A 24247-nucleotide genomic window follows, 5' to 3' on the forward strand; every position below is an offset into this window, starting at 1 on the left:
TAAATGGTAAAAACATAGCTTTTTCTGTGTCTTTATCACATAGGATTAATTCTATATGCACCATGTTGAATACGTTGAATCATGACATGATTCAGTGTAACCATGCCGTGTTCACATAAGATTATTTTAATACTGGTCTATTGCTGTGGCAATTACGTAGAATTAATTACAGTGCAAGATTATGGATGCTCTCACATAGTATTAATTTAGTATGGATTTTATTTGGTGATTTAATATTTTAATTTGATCTTTCCACAAGTGATATAATACATAATATGGTAGAGAAAAAAAATGCGCATCACTTGGTATCAATAACTCATTTTCGTCAAAATCACCACATAAAAGGTATTTAATATACAGAGACGATATCTCATTAGTTAACTCCATTAAATTCCTTAATATAACTTTTTAAAGACTGATAGGTATTATTAATATTTCTCATTAGTTAACTTCATTAAATTCCTAGTATTGACGATTTTAGACCTCTTGAATGTAGTATTTATTGATTATTATTTAATGATCTATTATTAGGGTTTGACGATGTATACACCTATTGATTGTATTAATTTATTATATAAGTTAGAATTAATTGTTTTCGTTGTCAGTTTGTTTGTTGTCACCTTTTGGTGAGTGCACATAGTGCCTGAAAATGACTCAAATGGAATAGTACAAAACTTAAAACTATTAGAATTTTCATTATAAATCACTGAACTGGATGTGTTTTTGAACAGGAAAAACCATAAGTAATTACTGGTTTCAGAAATTAAATAAATTTGCCTTTTCAAGAGGTTCAGCAATTACCATAAAATGTTAATCTATAAAATGAGTTATCACTTGGTATTCACTACATATAGATATTATTTCTATGACATCTGTTTCACTCACATGTTAGGTTTTTTCAAGTATGGGTATCGAAATTTACATTTAAATTTGTGTGGGGTTATAATTATTGTCAATAATATGCGGTGGGTAGAAAGGGGCGTATTGTGTTTTGGGAAAGAAGATCAAATGGACCTCCACAGAGTGAAGGCTGTATTAACAAATTTTTGTTTTTGAGAAATGAATATTAAACACTTGCTCAACCTGTTTGGTACAAACACATATTGAAAAACAGTATTCATACTTGGAAAAGTTCACATGTGAACAAAATGCATGTTATAGGAACAATAAAATTTTATATAGTAACACCAATTGAAACTGTCCACCTTCAGCAAACGACTCCTCTGGAGCACTAGACGACCTAACCTTCGACCTTCAGCCTATTAGTCAACTGGACTTGTAAATTCGCAAAAACCGCTCCTGTTAGCTAGCACTATAAAGTTTATAAATTCTACGGTCCACATCGACGGATCTATCGGCGAAACAAATTTAAGAAGAATAATAACCTACCTATAGAATTCGGCCGAGAGCCGGCTAAGGGACGCTTTTGACTGATGGACAAGATGTGGATCGTAGGTAAGAATGCGAGTAGCAGAGATAGGGTCAGTAACCAAGACCTCAGTCAGGGGGCTGCGGCCGGGGTTCTGGGAATTTTGGCTGGCCGGCATTGAACATGTGACAAATTGAAAAACAATATGTGTACTTGCCAGACCCAGGATTCGAACCTGTGACCCTTGACTCTATAGGCCGGCGTTTAAGCCACACAGCCATCGTGGGTGTGGCTGGCATGGCAGCCCATAATTCCGAAATATATTCGGCAGTGCCCTTTGAGACATTGAATAGAAAACCCACGACACTTGTGGCGAGGGAAAGATATGGCGTAGTGAAGTGAATTTAGTTATAAGTATTTATAATAGATTACATTGTATAAGAGTGAATATGTGGAAATATACATGTACATTAAATAGGAAATTGTGAGTTTAATTCCTGGACCCTCCTCAGAACTCCTCCTGGGATGTGAAGTTTGTGGCCACGCAGTGAGTGAATTTTATAATGTCAATAGGTATGTGCTGAATACCAAGTGATGGCTAACATTAAAAACACAGAAATTTGCAAAAAAACATTGATTTCATTACCTCCAGTTGTGTGGATATTATGTCATCACACAACTTTAAGTCCCCTGGCTGATCTGTTATAACGTAACAAATGATGAGATGGTATCCAAGTAGGGTCATCACGCATAAAACTTGACGTACACCACCATTCAGCTTATACCCGGCCAGAAGCTCTGAAATACCTTGGGCCTGCAACATAATTAGTATAAGTATATACATTAGTATAGAGCAAGATACAAGAAGACCTGACAGACGAGAAAACAGGGAGATGGGGTAACTCCAATGGTGTTCAGCTGAGGTACAGATTGTTGATATAATTTGTTCAATAATGCTATGCAGATGACCTTAACATTGTAGAGAAATCTACAGAACCCATCAGACAGGTTTTTGACCCAAAACTATAGGCCTATGGGTGAATGAGTCAAAAAGAAACATTGATGCAGATGTGGAATCAGTAATCCTTCAACTCATACAACTTCAACACAGTGAATAGCTTCACCTACCTGGAATCCAACATTACCAGACACTATGGGTTCGCTGAAATATGGCAGCATTTGACAGCAGTGAATTGAACATACATCTAATAAAATTGTTAAATTGGCGAAGTACAATATTGTTCATGAAATTACCAAATTAAGTAATATGATCAGTACTTGAGGATAGCGGTGAAGCTTGAACAACTTCTGTGATTCCTTTAAAATAAGGTTCTGTGAAAGATTTTTGGATCCAAGCAGGAAGGGCATGGAGAATAAGACACAATGAAAAGCTGTACGATATGTACAATGCACCCAGACTATCCATACATAATAAACTGCTGCAGGAAAGTATAATAAGATAATATGATCTCCGTGTGCCAAATACATGGGTCTGAAAAAAAATCTTCCCCAAACATGTGGGAAAACCACAGCTCTACTGGATCGATGGAATGAAGAGGGACGCATTAGAGCTGCTTGGACTGGTCGGAGACCAAGGAGAATGGAGGAAGATTATTGAAGAGGCTATGGCTTGATTTGGACTATAGTACCATTGGTAAGAGAATACCTATGTAAATATATATGGACTGCAATATATCACTAGCTGTTCGCAAGAAGCCAAGCAAAAAGAGCAAAGATTAAAATTAAATTAGAAAGAAAAATCAGTATAGTACAAATTCGCATTTAATAGCAATCGCAATTATTTAGTAATTCTATTATCCGCATTGATGTTACCAAGTTTGGTTTTAAGGCAATACAAGAAAGGTATAAAGGTAAAAATTAGTATAAGTGTATAATACAATGCAACCATTTAGGAAATAGAATAATATATTAAGTATATATTTAAATCATTTGTAAAAAAATAATGATATACATTGAAAAAATATGAAAGTCAGTCAGTAAGTTGCAAAAGATATTGTGGCTTTGAGTCAACAATAAAAACAACAGTTATTACAAAATACATTAAAATATTCATAAGTGCAATCAAAATATCATTTTGTCTGAATCAGCAAAATGCAAATTTCCATAATCATTAGAGTGTTGAAATAAAACATAATAGCATGCTTTGCAATAATCATAATATATATTATATTATAATACCCATATGACTATGGTCTATGACAATGCAATAGGGAAATGACAAACAATTTCAGAGATAATAAATAGTATTTCACTGTTTTCATTATAAATCTAATAACATTTTTTATGGTGTTTTTTTACATGTAAATTTATTACCAAACACAAAAATTCGAAAAAGAAAGCATTGTAAGTAAATAAAAAAACAGGATTTTTTTCAATAGATTACATATAGATTCTTTTATCAGAATGTGAATTCCACAAGATTGAATAAAATAATAATTAATAAGAATACCTACATTCTTTGATTTTCGCATAAACCAAATTAATGCATTGCTTAAATGTTTAAACTAACCAATCCATAAGAAATTGATGTGTGTCATTAATTTCACCTTGTCACCGCTGAAGCCAACGAACTCCAATAGCCGAATTATTCTGCCGGGAAGTAGCGATATCATCAGGTTGAATGATCCAATGCCCATGCGGACTCCACTCTCGAAACAGATCTTGGAATTTTCGTCAGTCCATGTGCGCTCTTTCAATATGGCACCACACTCCCTGAAAGAAAAGAAAATACACTCTATCAATGAAGACAATTTATTTAATAATGAATTTGGGAAACAAATTCTTTGCGAGTCATGAGCAATGAAATGGGATGATATTATAAATGAAATTTAATTTTACAAAATACACAAAGGAAGGTAGGTAGGGTGTGTGGTGGGTAACTGCAAAAAAATTGTAGGCCAGACACATGTATGGGACTTGAATTTAAATTTTATTTCATCTTCAATATTTTACTTTTTTATAATACTTAGATATTTTAGTAAAAAAGACAATGTGTACTAAAATGGATATTTTATTAAATAAATGATACCCAACAATAATTAATATGCAGGAGAGTTTTATATACAGTTGCTTTGCTTTTCCTTGAGAGTGCCTAGTTTTTTAGAAGTAGTTAGAGATCAAAACAGCATGTGTTGGCAAGGTTGATCCAGTGATTTATTTCATCACTTGTGTTCTTTGCGTTTTTGACAAGGGAACCGAGATAAACAAATAAGTCTACAGTAATCAGTTTTGCCAACCGTATTATAATTTTGATTCCGTAAAAAATGTAAAATACTATAATTTTATGCCAAATATACTATATAATTTCGAATAATTTAAGAAGAGAACGTTCCTGTACTATATTTTTTTCGTAAATATCATAATTCTTAGACGTTGTACTATAATCAGCATAGAAAAAGATGGCAGCACTGCCACAGTTTCAGGAACATCACAGGCAATGATAAGGTTACCATTATCATTTGTTAATGCACTGTGGAGAAGTGGCATGTATTTTGTTTTATTTGTGTTTATTGGAGTCCCACGTTTGCAGCAGCTGACGTTATGGGAATAAATGCCTGTTTGTAGGTTTCTGGGGACCGGGCAATGATATCAATATCATCGGCATATGCCAATAATTAAATTGATTTACGGAATATAATGCGATTGGCTTCCAATTTTGCGCAAGGCAGACAAAATAATAAAACGAAACTTATATAATATTTCATTAAACCATTTTTTGCAATTAAATACATAATAAAATAAAACCGGACTGATTCGGATTTTAATTAGCTAAATGGAATCATTGACGACACAAAATAATAGGCTTATTAAATTCCATCTCTTACTTGTAACTATTATAGCATTGCTTTATTTTGAGACTTCCTTTAACCAGAGAAAGAAGTTCTTCATCTTCCATAAAAGTCAGGATGGCCTTCAGCAGTAGAACTTCAGCGTAGCATAGTTCTGCATGCGCTTCAATATCTGTGTAAGTATCGTAGCTGGGCTAATGAAAGAAAACACAAAGGGATAACATTTTTGCTTTTATATAATAATAATAAACATAATTTGAAAACACTTCAGATATATATAATACCATAATAATATAGAAAAATAGTATGTTTTTGTTCAACAGATTTAAATGCATATTGTTTTATTTATCGGATTTGAAATTTAAAAGTATACAGAATGTAACTTACCAACAAACATGAAATGATATTGAGTAAAATGTTTTTATTATTTATGTAGATGTGGATTTATCTAATTAGAATTACATAGTTTCTTGACCGGTTGACTTGTGTAAATGTAAAATGAAAAATTACACTACTATTATTCTAGATTGAATAATACACAAATGATTGAGTCGATAGCTTTACTGGTAGGTATGTTGCTGAGGTAATTTTAAATTATGTACGTAAATAAAATTAAAAATTCTTTATTTTGCCACTAAACGATTCATTTTTGCACAATTTATTAATGGAACGATTTCATTCTGCACAACACTGCTTAATTTTTAATTAAAACAAAAACTAACATCATGTCACTGGAATATCAGAAAATAGGGGTGAAAAAACACATGTCACAGTTTTGTACTGAATGACTTTAATTATTATTTAGTTACTGAATGACAATTGGTTTCATTCTGTACAATTTGAGACCTTCTGGTCGTCTGGTCTACTGAAACATTTTTTTTTTTGGCTTATATGGTTTTACAGCAAGGTATTATAAAAATGATGTACGATTAATTCTATTTACTGTAGATCCTTGATGAAAGGGAATCATATTTAAGTGACAAAACTATTTTTTCATAGTTTTTTACACAGAGGTTAATCAAACAAAAAAGTGTGTGTATAAAAAAAAGTGTTAAAGTATAAATAAATGTAAATAATAAAATGTCAAATTATCCACTTAAAAGTTAAAATATTTTATTGCAGCTTGTGCTATTCAATTAATGAACTATATAGTGTCTGAAATTAAGTTCAGGGAATGTTTAAATAATGTTGATTGGATGTTCTTAATAAAAAAAAACGTAGAGTTCAGTTCGATACGCACCTTCTTGACTATTGTCCCGATGCTTTCTGTAAACGTCCGTCGTTTACGGAATGTATTGCATAAGGTCATACAATGCTTTAATTTTATATTTGTTTCTCCGATGAGTTCCCTGTCGAATGTCAAAGTTGCCGAAAGAAATGTGAAAACGCATTCTCCTGCGGCATGGTACATTGATGTTGTGACCCTGGAGAAACATGAAACATAACCAACACAATTAAAAAAAAAAAATTTTTTTAAAAAAAGTGGTGTTAGTCACCATAAATCCAGCAATGACTTAATATTCAATAATGGTAACGAGCAATCCCCTTCACCTTGGTAACACACCTGTTGTAAAGGACCATATATTATTTAAGACAATTTAAGTGATCATGTACGGACACATTAGCGGAATAATATATCAATGTTGATGCAATATAGGTAGAGTATATTAGTTAACCACATTCATCAGTATGTACCCACCCAGATGCCAATGATAAGGGTCATTAATGAGTGTCAACTCACTACAGAAATCACACAAGGATAATAATAAATGCATTTAAAGTTTGTGGTTTCATAATTTTTTTTTTCTTGAGAATTCGAGGTTGGCTTATTGATTTATCGAGATCTCGAGAATTCCTGAGAAATATCTCACGATGGTCAATTTCCTTCAGGATTTTTTCCCCTATTTTTTTTAAACTCATGCAGCCATTTTGCGTTCTTGCCCAAATTTTTTTTAAAACAACAAATTTAATTGAATCTGTTGGAAAGCTGTGAAGCTAATTTTTCTCGGTAGCAATTTCTCGAATTCGAGATTTTCATTTATGAGAGAAATGAAAAATTATTTTTCATGATTCGAATCATCTTTTCTTATCTCAAGAAATCGCAATGACAGCCGCTACCCGCACTGTAATTCATTAATGTTTGATTTTGCTATATCATCAGATGTTTATTGTAAAAATATCTATGGTATTTAATGAACTCTACCCACACTGCAATAAAGTTGATTCTTACAGATTTTTGTGATGTCTTTAACCTGTTATACAACACGTTTGAATGTAACACAATGATTAGATATTGTATGAAATTATGTACCTTGGTTTATCAATGTACAATAATTACTTTCAATCGACCATTCTTCAGTAAAATAAAGAGGGAAGAAGGTGAATATTTGCACAAACATAACAATATTGATTTTTATTAATCTACACCAGTTCCTTAATAGAATTATGTCTATCTTTCTGTTCCTATTTATTCTATTATAACTCAAAAACTACTGGACCAATATTGATGAAACATGATACTTAACTACATTGTTACTACTAATTTAGAGTTTTATCTTATTCCGGTGCTCCAAAAATGGTGTCCCTATACAAGCTTCTCCTAAAAAAACTAACTTTTTTTGTGAATGATGTATCAATCTGAAATCTTCACAGATGAAACCGATACAAATTCGTAGAGTTGCATTACAATATCTCAAATATTTCCTAAGTTACAAGATAATATATTTCACTAGGTAAAGTGATCAGATAGCAGTGGTGTGATTGGTGAGGGTCATGGAATATGGGTAGAAGGTGCGCGCCTACATCCAAATAACGGACTTGCAATAATTCATCACGACTCACGAGGACAAAGTTGCAGGCTATCGTTAATTTTAAATACCAAAAGCAATAGTTTTAGCGTTCATTTTAGCAAATAATACCAAAGATTGTAAACAAGATAGTATAAAAAAGTGTAGGTAGCCTAAACAGATATGAATGCGTTACTAGATCGGCCCATGTAGAATGGAAGAGATTAAATATCCAAACAACGCTAAGGCAAACCGCAGCTCTGATAAGATTATAAAGACTAAAAGAAGACATATCAATGCAAACAGAAATGTAGCGAGGGACAAAGGTGAGTGAGTGTAAGGTAAAAGAAACCCAGTATTGAGATTGAATAGGTAATATTATAATCGCTGTCAAAATGGCTAGTAACTCAGATGGTAATATTATATATTATCTAATGTTAAATTATAGTAATCTGTCAATAAGATTTTTTTTAACCATGTCCGACCCCAAAAATATCATATTGGCCTCCACAGCGTGGAGGTTGTATTAACAGCTGTTTATTTTTACGAGCAATGGATGTTAGCCACTTGCTCCTCAACCTAACAGGTCCATACTCTGGGTCCAAACAACGTGTGATATATTTGTTGACAGGCCCGAGAATCTAACCCAGGATCAGCTCAGCTATCGTGGGCTTTAAAGAATATTTAGATGCAATCAAATAGATTAAAATTGTGAGAAAATTAGTTAAATTTAATAATGACAGTGACACTTCAATTTTCTAGATCTCAATTTAACTTAATCTGAGTTGATCAGCAAAGGTACAGTTTTTTGGAAATTGTAACTCTCGGTCGTGGGTATAAAAATTATACCATACAAAATTAACCATTACAATATGATACTTGTAGAGAATATTGTATTGTAACTAAAGTTCTGAGGTGCATGTTGCCTACTATCACAAGACGTCATAGTAAACTGCCACAACGGGAAAAAAGTGTGTAATGTCGTTTTTCTTGGTGTTTAAAATGTTATCAGACTGATGTTTCCATCCAGTAGCACATTTTGAACCTTTAAACGAACATTATCAGTTAGCAAAATCTGCCGAAATCACCAGAACAACAATGAGGTCACCTCACGTTGAACTGCACTGCATCGACACCTGCACACATGCCTACACTTTTCGACTGTCATGTTAAAATCACGTTTTCTGTTTTTAGCGGTTGGCACTATGTATTTGCTATAAGAATGTTGTCTATTATCTATGGTCTGCAGGTTGGGTTCTGTTCAAAATATTATCTATGGATGTCATGTCGCAAGTAATTTTAACGCACGCACACGTAGAAAATGTTAAAATTAATTGAAATTAGCATGAATAATTAATAATAATTCAAATTACCAATACATTATAGTTGGCACTCTTCATCAGTGTCATTTTTCAGTGAATTTACAGAGATGGTGATCGTTCAAAATATTCTGCAAAATGACGAAACCATAGACTAAATTTGTCGCCGCGACAGCGTGACAGTAGGCGACATGCACCTCAATAATTTGATTCACACTTAACTCACCATGGTTGCATTAGGGCCCTTGCTTCTACGAATCTGTTATTGAAGAAGTAATCAATCGCCAATTGAGCTTCCACCATCGCTTTTTGAAGGTCCATCTCCTTATTATCCCTGAAATATAAATATAATATATAAAATTCTATAACATCCAATTATTATAATAGGCACTTTGCTTTTAGCTGTTATGGGTTGTGGTGGGGTTATTAAAAGATATTAATAATTAAAATTAATACCTATTGTCCTTTATTTTCCACTTTATAACATAATATAATCACATAGGTAAAACTTTTACTCATATGCTAATAAAAAGTTTGAATAATATTACAATTCGTGCTTCTGGTTAGAAGTCCAACTGAAAAGTTTTTTTTTATATTACTGGATAGGCAGGAATAATATTGATGAATTGATGATGCAAGAAACCAAAAATGGAACATGATTGAACAATATGTAAAACAATGTACTTATTGTATCCAGCCACAGTCGAAGCGAAAGGTTGACTCACTATACTCTCTAGTCTATCTATCTATAGTTATGAAATTTGAATGTACATAACATAACATAGCAAACTTCATCATTTCAGGGCTAGTATAGATCCGAAATTGGAAGAAAACTTGAAACTAGTGATTGATTAAAAAATGATGCACTCATTCAAAAGAATTGCAGCAAAATTACATTAATTAAACTTGACTTTTAACATTATCGTACCTGAGAGAATCCTACATACAAAAAGAAAAATGTTGGGGAAACCAAGTTCATCTATAGTCAGGCTGTGTCACTAAATTGAGAGTTTAGAATTTTAGATCGTAGTTTTAGTTATTGCTCAACTTAGAATGCAACGCGGTAACTTGTTCGCAGTACCATATACAATTTTATATTATAAATGAAGATTTCGATTGCATATTTCGTTCATATAAAAATAAGCAATACATAACTAGTAGGTACTAAGATCGAAATCCAGTTTCGTGACGCGGCCTGACCGCGATTTTTAGACCCTATTAAATAAGCTTACAACATTATGGATTTAAGAATTTAGGTCTCTTTTATGATCTATACAAAATATGGTGAATTGGCTCTGAAAAATATGCTACTGTAGGTACAGTATCTGTTTTGAACTCATTTTCAACAAAGTCTAAGGTACACGGTACATATTAAAATATTTTTTAAGTATACTCACGCAAAATCGCAGGCATCTTGGAACTGAAAAAATAAAAAAATATAATATTAGTTTAATAAATAGGTATATGCATATTATGATAAGAAACAAGTTGTACCTATTATTCAAGGCCCTACGTTAGCTGTATGTATAATAGGTAATTGTAGTCTTCTGAGAGTAGATACATTGTGAGTATGGATTCCAATCCCGGGATCCCGTGCTATTTTCGATACATATGAATCCCGGGATTGATAAACATAATCCCGGGATTTCGGGATTGATTTTTTTATCAATTTTTATGGAAAATAAAATAAAAGCGAAAATATAACAGAAAAAATAACTACATTAGAAATAAACTGAGTTTGAATGAAGTTTGATTTATACCCATGTGTCGGTTGCCGATTCATTTTATTTTTTCACATAAATTATTAAAAATGGAAAGATTGGAAAAAAAATGCTTCTCACTTTCAACAAAGTAATTCCACCATGATATACGTTTTACGACAGTTTCATATTTGGCTGACTAATTAGATTTATGAAGCGGAAAGGCCATAAGTACGCCATGATTATTTGCTTTACTATTTTAAATCTCGCTAATCCATTCATTAAGTTTTTACTATCAGAAACAGCAATCTCCTATTAAATTCAAATTATTATTTATATTACAATATTAATTACTCCATTAAACTTGTGTATTTACAAGATTGAACGTATACATAAATAAATGTCTTAAATAGTATAAATTATACTAGATTTATTTTTGACCGATTTTATCAATGTTATTTGTAAATATAAAATTTTATATTAACAATGGAAAAAATGCCAATCCCGGGATTGTCAAATTGTAATCCCAAAATCCCGGGATCAGAATTTTGGCTCGGGATTGGATTCCCTAATTGTGAGAGTGTTCATTAGTTAGCGCGTTAACATGATCTTACTCCCTACTTCATTTATCATTTGTAAATTTATGGCTACGGCCGTATGTTGTAGCTTAGCCACTGGTAAATGCCAATAGAAATGGCGTATTTCAAAAAAATACTAGCTTACTCCTAGGTCAATAATTATTATAAAGAAAGCATTATTCATATGATGTTTATCACATTTGAATGGTCAAAGACATATCTTATAATTAGTATCTTTAGAATTATCTTCAAATGCGTTAATCGTGCCCATTTTTTAATAAAAAAAATGCCTAATTTTTGTCAAATTTGGGATCACAAAGATTATTAAATATATTTTTTTATCGTAAATATGTCACTATATAATGTTAACATTAATTTTACTAATGGTTTTGTAAATGCGTTTAAAAATTAATAAACCTAAAAAATATTAACACCACTGCACATGGATGTACCATAATATTATGACTATATTCTAAAACATTAGAGCAAGAGGTTTAAAAGAATACTATTTTATGTAATAAAAATACTTTATGCAGTCTGATGACTGCATAATGTTTAAAATAAATATAAAGGATAATTAGGCTTTAAAATTATATAAATAGATTATCTACAACGTTTAAGGAATGTCCAGGATCATGCTTTGAAAATACCATTAAAGCTCCATTTTGACCTACGTGGCGCACGTCCCCCCTTAATAAATAAATTATTAGTTAAAATTATGTAATGCAAAATTACGATTTCCATATAAAAAAATAAATACTCTATCTATAAATATCTTATTTTGGGCAAAACTCAAATGGTTATCACTAAAACTGACAAAGGATTCTATCATCATAATTTACTTTTGGTATAATTTGGTTTATTTTTCATCGTTTTCTATATAGTTCGTTGGCCTGACCTGTGCATCTTTTTTAAAGGTAAATTTACGCTAAAATCAGAACCAAATGTACTGAATGTATTTTGACAGATTTTTAACTAGAATTGTTTATTCAATAATACGCTCGGCGCGTAAAATAGCGAACATGTTTGAAATCCAATCAACTCCGGTCGTCGAGTTTTATTCGAAGTGATCCACGAGCAATAAATATGTCCTGAAAATCTCAAAAACCTTCCGGTCTGCAAGTCAATGGATCAAGGGGGTAAGTTTAGTTTTTTACATTTCACAAAAAAAATAACAGCATTTCAGTTGGTAGTGGTGCCATATTGTAGCAGGTTAGAGGTGTGTAAATGCTGTAAAGGGGATAATAATGACATTGTTTTCTAATCATGGCCCCCACAAGGGGGGCGGGGCTGACAGGGCTCTAGCTTGGGGGCCCGGGCTCAGGAAGGGCCCGGCGCCGGCGTTACGAGTCGACCAGATAACTGAGATAAACAGATCACAAATTTGCTCTAATAGTAAAAAAAAGTCGCTATTTTACGTCAATGTTATTAATAATTTAAAATATTTGGTTGTAAGATGCAATTTTTAACTGTCTGCTGATACTCGACAACTCCATAATTCAAATGGATTTACATATTAAAAATACAAAAAATCTCTAAAAATACACCTTAATTTTACCGCGTACACCATTTGGAAAATTCTACTACAGTTCGTCACACTGCCTTTACCCTTAGCGATGCGTAGGGGGGCCCGCCAAACATCCTAGCCTGGGGGCCCGCCTCGGGATGTGAGGGCCATGTATCTAATACATGCATTGTATAATTTTCATATGAATATTAGGTAATTATAAAAAAATAATTACATGACAATACCTATAAAAAGTCGGTGCCTTACGTGAGGGCAGCCGTATTATATCGAGATTAAAAAATTATAATGATATAAATGTAGTATATAGCAGTGGCGAAGGGTGGAAGTACACTGTTAAGATCCGATATAAATAGTGCATACTGAACTTTGTCAATTATACGTATTTGTTTCCACTCAACCAAGACTACAATTCACAGATGGTTTTGGTTAGTTTTTAAAATTCAATTAAGTATACCCTGCGAAAACCAAGCCATAATAGAAAAATCGACAAAAAATACTCGTCTATAAAATATCTATAATTATTACATTAAATCATACATAATTTTAGATACGAGGGTGGGTCAATAAGTCCTTAGAAAAGCCGACAGGTGGCGCGACTAGTACTGCAAGCGGTTTGTTTTCATGCAGCGGCACTACCGATTCAGTATGCTGCGAAGTTTCAATCAGATTGGTCGGGTTGTTGTGTGTTTCTCGTACATTTAAAAAAAAAATTTGCTTGTGGAAAATGGAAAAATGGAAAATGGAGAAAATTGAGTTTAGAGTTGTTATTAAACATTTTAATATAAAAGGGTTAACAGCAAAGGAAATAAAAAATGAGTTGGATTTAGTTCACGGCATATCTGCTCCTTCACTTGCAACTATTTATAACTGGTTAAATGAATTTAAACGTGGTCGTACATCAACAAAGGATGAACCACGCTCAGGACGTCCTGTAGAGGTGACTACACCAGAAATGATCAATAAAATCCACGATATGGTGTTAAGTGACCGAAGATTAAAGTTGAGTGAGATAATTGAGGTTACAGGGATCTCAAAAGGTAGCGTCATTTCTATTTTACATGACAAATTGGGCATGAAAAATATTTCTGCAAGATGGGTGCCGCGTTTGCTCACAGTCGACAATAAACGCAGTAGGGTGGTGGCCTCTAAAGCCCTGTTGTCGCTCATGCAACGCAATCCGGATGAATTTTTTCGTCGCTTTGTGACTGTAGATGAAACATGGATACACCACTATACTCCCGAGACGAAAGAACAGTCAAAGCAGTAGATTGCGAAGGCAAACCATGTCCAAAGAAGGCGAAAACCGTAAAATCAGCTGGTAAGGTTATGGCTACTGTATTTTGGGATGCACGTGAAATTATTTTCGTTGACTATTTGGAAAAAGGAAAAACAATAACAGGGGATTATTATGCATCTTTATTGGACCAGCTAAAAAACAAAATTGAAGAAAAACGGCCTCATTTAAACAGGAAAAAAATCCTCTTTCATCAGGACAATGCCCGTGTTCACACATATTTACGATCAATGGCTAAAATTGAAGAATTGAAGTTCGAATTGGTCGACCACCCACCGTATTCGCCAGATTTAGCCTCCAGTGACTTTTTCCTTTTCCCAAACTTAAAAAAATGGCTAAGTGGACAACGTTTTTTTTCAAATGAAGAAGTCATCGATCGGACAAATGCTTATTTTGAGGACCTTCCGAAAACTTATTTTTCTGACGGTTTAAAAAAAATTGAGAAACGTCTAACCAAGTGTATTGAGCTCCAAGGAAATTATGTTGAGAAATAAAAAAAAAATACAAAAATAAAACCTGTTTTAATGCTTTTTTCTAAGGAATTATTGACCCACCCTCGTAGTTTATAGATAGAATAAGATGTTTATATATTATGGTTTGGTTTTATCAGGGCTTAATGAATTTAAAAAAAACTAACCGACAACATTAAATTTGTGTAATATAAATATTTTTAATTCAACGAAAACAAATAAGTATGAATGAAAAATTTTGCACAATTTTGTCTAATCGCCCAAATCATATCAAAACTATTATGATTTAGTTTAGGCAGGGTTGAATTGATTTTTGTTCTAAATTGACCAACTCCATCTATAAAATTGTAGTCGTAGTTCAATAAAAACAAATACGTATGACTGACAAAGTTTAATGGGCACTATTTATGTCAAATCTTAACAGTCTACCTCCACCCTTCGCCACTGGTATATAGTATAACATAATCTCTATCTAATATATAAAAATTAATATTTGTGTGTTTGTTTGTTCGTATTTAATGCGCAGCCATACCGTTCATCCGATTGCGATAAAACTTTGTAAACTTATTGCTTGCACTTGCGGGAAGAGTATAGGCTATACTAATATATAAAAATGAATGTCTGTCTGTCTGTATGTCTGTCTGTCCCGTATGCGTTCCTATACCATTCATCCGATTGCAATGAAATTTTGGTAAGTGGTTGTATGCATACCCATAAAGGTTTCTGAATTAGAAAAATCATCATCTTCTTCTTCTTCTTCATTATATTTTCTTTTATTCGTATGGTTCCTATACCATTCATCCGATTGCAATGAAATTTTGGCAAGTGGTTGTATGCACACCCATGAAGGTTTCTAAATTAGAAAAATCATCATCTTCTTCTTCTTCTTCATTCTATCTTCTTTTATTCGTATGGTCCCTATACCATTTATCCGATTGCGATGAAACCTTCATCAGTTGTTGTGGTAACACCCGCAATGGTTTTTGAATTAGTACAACCATCTTCTTCTTCTTCTTCTTCTTCTTCTTCTTCTTCTTCTTCTTCTTCTTCTTCTTCTTCTTCTTCTTCTTATATTCTATATTCTTCTATTCGTATGCGTTCCTATTCCATTCATCCGATTGCAATAAAATTTTCGTCAGTAATTGTGCCAACACCCGCAAAGGTTTCTGAATTAGTACAACTATCTTCTTCTTCTTCTTCTTCTTCATTCTATCTTCTTTTATTCGTATGGTCCCTATACCATTCATCCGATTGCAATGAAACCTTCATCAGTTATTGTGGTAACACCCGCAATGGTTTTTTAATTAGTACAACCATCTTCTTCTTCTTCTTCTTCTATTCTATATTCTTCTATTCGTATGCGTTCCTATTCTATTCATCCGATTGCAATAAAATTTTCGTTAGTAATTGTGCCTACACCCGCGAAGGTTTCTGAATTAGTACAACCATCTTCTTCTTCTTCATTCTATCTTCTTTTATTCGTATGGTCCCTATACCATTTATCCGATTGCGATGAAACCTTCGTCAGTTGTTGTGGTAACACCCGCAATGGTTTTTGAATTAGTACAACCATCTTCTTCTTCTTCTATTCGTATGCGTTCCTATACCATTCATCCGATTGCAATGAAACTTTGGTGAGTTGTTGTGCCCTTGCCCGCAAAGGTTTCTGAATCAGTACAATCATCTTTTTCTTCTTCTATTTGTATGCGTTCTTATGCCATTCATCCGATTGTGATGAAATTTTGACCAGTTGTTGTGCGCACGCCCTCAAAGGTTTTTGAATTAGTACAACCATCTTCTTCTTCTTCTATTCGTATGCGTTCCTATACCATTAATCCGATTGCAATGAAACTTTGGTGAGTTGTCATGCGCATGCCCACGAAGGTTTCTGAATTATAAAATCATCTTCTTATACTATTCGTATGCGTTCCTATACCATTCATCCGATTGCGATGAAACTTTTGTCAGTTGTGTGCGGTTTCTAAATTATTATTATATAACATACAAAGTTTGTTGTTTGTTTGTTCCATCCAATTTTGATTTTTTTTTACTACATATTTATAACATTAATAACGTTTTCATATTTTGGATTCGATATTAATTTAGTGTTCTTATGTTTGACCTTTACTCATATTATAATTATTTTCATATTGCCATATTGTATTACACAGATATTTTAATATTAAAGAAATAATTACCTCTTATTATTTTTCAAATATCTAAGATAAATATAACCACGAAGCGACCCCGTGCGAAGCCGGGTACTTCAGCTAGTATATATATAAAAATCTCGTGTCACGATGTTTGTGGTCGTACTCCTCCGAAATGGCTCAATCGATTTTTATGAAAATTTTTATGTATATTTGTTAGGTATGAGAATAGGTCAACAAGTATATTTCATACCGCTAGGTGATTAGGGTATCTATATCCAGAAAAAATATTCTTTTATTTTTTTGACAATTTTTTCTGGTATTTTTTTTATTATTTGGCATCAAAAAATACATATAATTCCAAATTTTCACTCTCCTACTCTTATTCTCCCATTTTATAATCGCGATTTTATTATTTTTGTATGAACAAATTTAACCGTCGTTCGTATTTCAAACAGAACGAAATTATTTATGTTGTTGAATGACAGATGGCGCTACGTCCGAGAATAATTCAAGAGAAACGTCACGTCATGTTAACATTTCATTCGGCATACCACAACGCAGTGCGTGCAAAATTTTGTACGATTTATTTTAATTTTTCTATTTTTGTGTGCGTGTATTACTGTGCACAATGCCAGCAAGACGCAAAGGGGGCCATTTGGGCCGTCGAACGAATAAAGCAACAAACATGCAAAATAGTAGAGCAGAAAGAACAGACGAACAAATCAAACAAGATAACAAAAACGTGCGTGTGAGCATGTCGCAATTCCGTGCATCTCAATCACAAGAGGCACGAGCTGAACGAAATCAACAAAGACAGTTGAAACGGAGCCAAGCGCGCCGGTTCGTAGTTAACACACGCAGAGCAAATGACTGACAACGCCAACAAGTACATCGAGCATTTTTACATCCGCTTCGTTCCTTCGTCTCGCATTAGAGTACGACCCAGATATTGAATATTCCGCTCATCCGAAAGTGTTGATTGGTGCTATGGACAAAGAATGTCCCCATTGTCATGCCCTCAAATTCAAACATGAGTCAGCCGGGGTGTGTTGCGCATCAGGAAAAGTGCAACTACCAGAAATTGAGATACCACCAGAACCATTGAACGGCTTGCTCATCGGCACGGTTCCAGATTCAAACCTATTCCTGAAGTCCAATCGCACATTCAATTCATGCTTACAAATGAATTCGTTCGGAGCAACAGAAATAGTTCACAATACTGCGGCAAATGGTCAACAATTCCATTCTACGTTCAAAATCAAAGGCCAAGTATACCACAAAGTAGGCTCATTGCTGCCAATGCCAAACGAACCACATACATTTTTACAAATCTACTTCATGGGCGGTGAGGACATCAATCGTGTGGATGCACGTTGCGGCTACAATAACCTCAATTCGCCTAATGCCAGGCGCATCGTCGGCGAACTGGACGCCCTATTGAATGAGCACAATGAATTATTGAAATTCTTCAAAGCACACATGCACGAATTGCAAAGTGACAATCACGCTATTGTGATAAATCCTGATAAAACACCAGCTGGAGAGCACGTGCGTCTATTCAATGCGCCGGTTGTTGACGACATTGCTGGAATCATGGTTGGCGACCGCACATCGACGCGAGAAATCATGATTCGAAGAAGAAGCAATAATCTGGAGTTCATCGCTGACACACACCGTTCATACGACGCTCTCCAATATCCGCTAATTTTCTGGAAGGGACATAACGGATATTGCATAAACATTAAACAACGAGATCCTATCACAGGTAATTCATTCATTATGAACATCATTACTCATTTTGAATTGAGAAAATGAATGGTTGGTGTTTTTTTGTTTTTATCGGCGGTCATCGTCTACATCGCTCCATTCCTCTTTCTGTCATAGATCCCATCCCCACACACTTACGATACATTCGATATTTTTTATTTAACAACCAAAATATTCACTAGAAATAATTTATATGGCAGAACAACGTTTGCCGGGTCAGCTAGTAATATTATGTTATACTCAGATACCCGTGTCAAAACATAATGTGATATTATAAAACGATAAAATGACTACATAATGTCTACGTCACATCAATTAATCGACCTTCCATCTTACAAGTAAGCGCTGTGATTATGATTGGTAATATTATTACCTTATAGCAGCGATTTCCAAACTGGGAGGCGCAAAAAGTTTAACACAATTCACTTAAAACCAGAATCCATATTTACATACAGTGAAAGTGACGTGACAAATATTTATTTGAATATGTAGATGTTGAATTTATTTAAAATTGAAGAAAAAATTAATGTAGCCACAGGTTTGCAATTTGCAAATGCATAGTTTATAAAACGGCCGCTAGTTATAAACTATACAAAAAAACAGTCCTATAAAAGGTTGTTTGCAAACCTGTCTAAAAATATGGAGACAAATTTTATAATACCTCACTTCTACACTATTGTGAAGCGCGCTGGCTATCTCGTGAAAAAATGAAATCGGAATAAAAGGGTCAAATCATAATGTTGAAATTTGACTTTTTTTTAGGAACGATAATTTTGTTTTGGCTGAGATTAAAAAAATGAGTGAAAAAATCAATGCAAGGACCACAAATGCATTCACTGATTTAAAAAGACAAAGTGAAGGCATTCATAAAAATTTGGAGCTTTGGAAATCAAAACTACAAAAAAAATAAGTTCGCCATGTATCCACATTTAAATTATTTCTACGCCAGATATATATTGAAGCAAACAAAAATCTATTTACTGAGTTCTTGATTAGTTTGATAATACATTTTTAACATTATTTTATCAATAGTAAAAAAGTCGCCTGCGGCGTTGTTCTGTTTCAGGGCTTTTAAATATGTGGTTGAAAGATCCTGATCACGGGGCCCCCTTCAGGATGTGGGGCCCATGATAGAATCCATTTCTCAATGAACGATGATAAATTTGGATTGACTACTATTGAAATTGATTGTGCTAATAAACAAGCACATACATCGCATGAAAAACAAATTAATTTTGTATTAGTACATTGTTGACTATTTAAAAAGGTGTCTGTATTATTTAATGAACTAAAGGGGGGGAGGCGCAAAGATTAGTTTTTTTTGAGGGAGGCGTAGTAACAAAGTTTTGAAACCATTGCCTTATAGCATAAAGGGCACTTAATGAAGTCAAATTATACGACAGTTGACTTAAAAATGATACATGTCATAATCACTGCTGTTATAGAAAATTGATAGTGGTATCAACAATAATTACAATAACCAAAAAAAAATACTGCCTTTAATTACTTTGCTGCTTTGCATTGTTTCGGTTCTGTTCTTAGTAAAGCGAATCTCTTGCACTTCTGGGAGTTTGCGATCCCGGGATCCCATCCCGCATGATTTCTTTATTCCGAAACTACGTAATTAGTTTAGTTCACGATTTTTAAGAAAAAAATGCATTTTTTGTCAATTAAAGTGTAATAATGAATATACATAATTTAGAAAACACTTCTTAGAAAATATATTATAACCAATAGAAAAATCTTTTTGAAAAAAGTAAGACACCCCAACCTGCATCTCTCTACTTTGACGATCGGCTTTTTTATTTTAAATCAAAGTAGGTATTACATAATTAACTAACAGACGTCACGGATCACTCCAGTAGCTCAATTTGGGAAGCGCTTCAGTGAGTATTAAAAGGCCAATAGTTAAAATGTGTCGAAATTAAGTATGACTTCTTTAGTATGGTGGACTATGTGCGTGAGCGCGATACCCGAGAGATGCAGGTTCTCTTACTTTTGGTGTCTTACTTTTTTCAAAAAGATTTTTTCTATTAGTTAAGTATAATAAATTTACTCAGAAGTTTTATTCAAAATTATGTGTGTTCAATAATTAGAATGTTACATTCTTAAATCTTGTGAATTATTCGTTGAATAAAAAAAATAGTTAAGTAATTAAAAAGTGTAATACTATAAAAAAACATGAGTTTTGACCTCTTTAATAAAAAAAAACATCTTATAAAACCAATAAAAATGCAATTATAATTTTCATGAAAATATTCACAAGCAGAATAATCGTACCGTGTTAAAACACGTGCGAATTACATACCGTTTTCTTTTGTATTAATGTATTATTCATATTATATACGTCATTAGAATTTATAGTAAACGGAGTTATAAAATTATATGAAATTAGTATTTACCTACTATAGTAATTAGTTCTTATTGCATGTATTTACAATATTTACATCACAAACATAAATTCTATTATGACATGTTATTTATTTAATACGTAACTTGCCATTATATCAGATAAGGTCAATAGGATAAATATTATTATTCAATTTGTTGATTGACATGGAATTATGCTGTGAATAAATACCACATTCTACGGAAGATAACAACTGTAGGGACGAGAAAAAAGTATGAGCTGTGTTGCCAACACTGTTGATGGGGTAAAAAATTAACTGGTTAGGAGAGGTTACTGGTATTAGCTCTTAGCTCTTCCCCAAAAAAATAGATCTTCCAACGAGAAATTTCACCTACGAATTTGACAAATTCAGCTCAATCGAAGTGGAGAACTTTATTAAAGGCTACACCTCAGTTGAGGCATGGTCTAAAAAGATCGTGACAAGGCGATGCGCGGATTGTGGGTCGCGGGTGCAAATGGCGCATGCCGAACGAAATATAATTTGTCTTATAAATCCAACATGCGCCATTTAATGTTCTGTTTATTGTTATATTAGTAACAATAATAATATATTCATTTACGTGTCTTCTTTTTCAAGTAAATGGGTAACGTTTTTAGTCATCTTTACACGATTTAAGAATTAATACCCCCGTCGCCATCACGAAACAAATTAACGTATTGACACCTCGACGTTCGCTCTCAGACTGCCAGTGAGTCCAAAATTTCGTCGCGCCTATAGTTGAAAATTATTTTCCGTTCCACTGAAGTAACGTCTTAAAAGTCTTCCCGCCAAAAAAAATCACAGAGTCGAGTATATTTTTTTGTAAACTCAATTCAGATAACAGGATTCATGCATTTTTTAACATTTAAGTATCTGTTTTTTACCTGTACGGGATATCGAAAAACGTTAGATTTAATTATTTGTAATGAAAGAATTTTTACACACACATGAAACAAATAAGTTTAGAAACCACTGACTTACGGTATAATCTTCAAATATTCTGATTATCATAATATTGTGCGATTTATTAATAATACCAAAAGATAAGGTCTTAAACAATAAAATTTATATTCAAGTATTATGCAATAAAAAATAGATATTGAGCAACATTTATTTGATCAAGTGCAAGGATCCAATTGGTTCAGTGAATTACTATTCCTCATTAAAACTTTGTTAATACCATAAAGGTATTAAATTAAAAGAGGGGCAAGGAATCGGTTTTCTCATACAGCTGAATGAAGCAGGCCAACAATAGCCGACAACTTACGAGAAATAGCGACGCGATAAAAAAATTCAGGGCATCACACAGGATTTACTTTGGTCATTATAACGTACCCATATAATATAATGATAACGTTCAAATTTTGCCACAAATTGATTACCAGCCCGCCTCACCATACTTTTTCATCATACTAGCCTGCTTCACCATACTTTCATATAACCTGCCACCCCTAGGTTAATATAAATAAAAACAGGGGCAAGAAGTCGGCTTTCTCATACAACTGAATGAAGCAGACCAACTTACAATAGCCGACAACTTACGAGAAATAGGGTCGCGATAAAAAAATGCAGGGCGTCACGGAGGATTTACTTTGGCCTTTTGACCGTCATTATAACGTGCCTATATAAAATAATAATAATAACATGGAAGTTTTGCCGCGACTTGATTACCAGCCTGCCTCACCATACTTTCATAATACGTAACCTGCCGCCCCTAGGTTAATACCTACAAAACGTCTGCTGTATGCCCATAATATGCTCCGCACAAAATCTAACATAGTAATTTACTCTTTATCTTTATATTAATTATAAAATAATTAAATTTAAATAATTCTCATATCATCGTAAAGAAGCAGAAGTGAAATAATAGCGAGTATGTATTCTGAATTAAATATTAGATACATACGCAATAACGATGTATGGTGTATTTGGGAACAATATGCCACTGCAGCATTAATATTCTAACATTGCCGAGTAGTAACCATATCTGTGTTAAACTTTTCATTAAGATTACAACTATACAGGTGTTTCGCGAGGAATAGTGAATATTTTCGGAGATGGTGGACTAGACTGACCAGAAATTGTTGTCGAGATATCTCGTATATAATCAGAAAAGGTCAATATAAAATCTCGAGAAATGAATTTTTCGAAATTTTCTCGAGAAATCATCAAAGGTATTTGGAGAAATAGAGAAATTGTAACTAAGAAAAGGTAACAAAGGGAAAAGTAGAAACGGAAAACGAATGCTGCCGACAGCAATCGGAATTAAGAAAAATCGTCGTTAGAAAAACGAGACATAAAACCTTAAAGCCGTCGATTTTTATTCTTGGTTGTAATTTGATTAACATATTGATTTATCTAGATTCTCGCAAATTCTCATGAAAGCAATAAACTCGAATTCTCGAGAAATCAAATATGCTTGAATACAATAATTGTCGAATCCCGAGAAATGAAAAGTGTTGAGAATAATAACAAGAATTTTTACTATTCCTCCCGACACACCTGTATATTGTACTATTAATATACAAGCTAAATACTGATTTAGAGACCACATTATTTATTTGCATGCACTTATTTATTATTTATTCATATTGCAAGACAAGCAAGAGCAGTGTTTCCTAACCTTATTTATGCCATGTCCCACTTCGACACTTCAAAAATCTCCATGCTCCCTCCCTATCAAAATTTCATAGTTAACCAACAAATTCTGAAAAAAATGAATTGCTTCAAATAAAAAATGCACATAGGCAATACTATTTTTAACAAAACTTTCGTAAGTAAGTACCTATGTATATTATATTAGAATTAGATGTACAACTCGGAAGAAAATTAGTGCGATCTCTGTGCTTGATGTGAAATGCAAAGAATTTTTATGTGAGGTACTAGTTTGGTCAATTTTAATCTTAAATCTCCACAGTTTGTGATATCAAAACGATTTCTTTTTTATCGGTAACAAATCATTTACGTCGCTAAAGTGCCGCATTCAACTAAATTAATATTATGATGGCAATGGCAACAGTAATTTTCTCGGAAAGTCATGGTTGCAATACAAAAAAAAAATTTTCGAAAATGCGTTTTCTAGCA

The 24247-nt window shown here is 33.2% G+C and overlaps 1 protein-coding gene across 1 annotated transcript in view; it reads right to left on the minus strand.

Moving 5' to 3' along the window:
• LOC147079567 (tetratricopeptide repeat protein 39B-like) overlaps window positions 1–24247 on the minus strand; it is a 110939-nt gene that overhangs the window by 11021 nt on the left and 75671 nt on the right. The window contains exons 3-8 of the mRNA XM_085942070.1: window positions 10681–10703; window positions 9510–9617; window positions 6419–6602; window positions 5215–5372; window positions 3937–4102; window positions 2016–2183 (exon numbers count right to left, since the gene is read on the minus strand). Of these exons, the coding sequence (XP_085798196.1) occupies window positions 2016–2183; window positions 3937–4102; window positions 5215–5372; window positions 6419–6602; window positions 9510–9617; window positions 10681–10703 (807 nt within the window). The remainder of the gene's footprint in view (window positions 1–2015; window positions 2184–3936; window positions 4103–5214; window positions 5373–6418; window positions 6603–9509; window positions 9618–10680; window positions 10704–24247) is intronic.

This window comes from Rhyacophila brunnea, unplaced genomic scaffold, assembly GCF_057557595.1.
Source record: "Rhyacophila brunnea isolate RB1 unplaced genomic scaffold, BYU_Rbru_1.0 scaffold_1, whole genome shotgun sequence".
Lineage (NCBI taxonomy): Eukaryota > Metazoa > Arthropoda > Insecta > Trichoptera > Rhyacophilidae > Rhyacophila > Rhyacophila brunnea.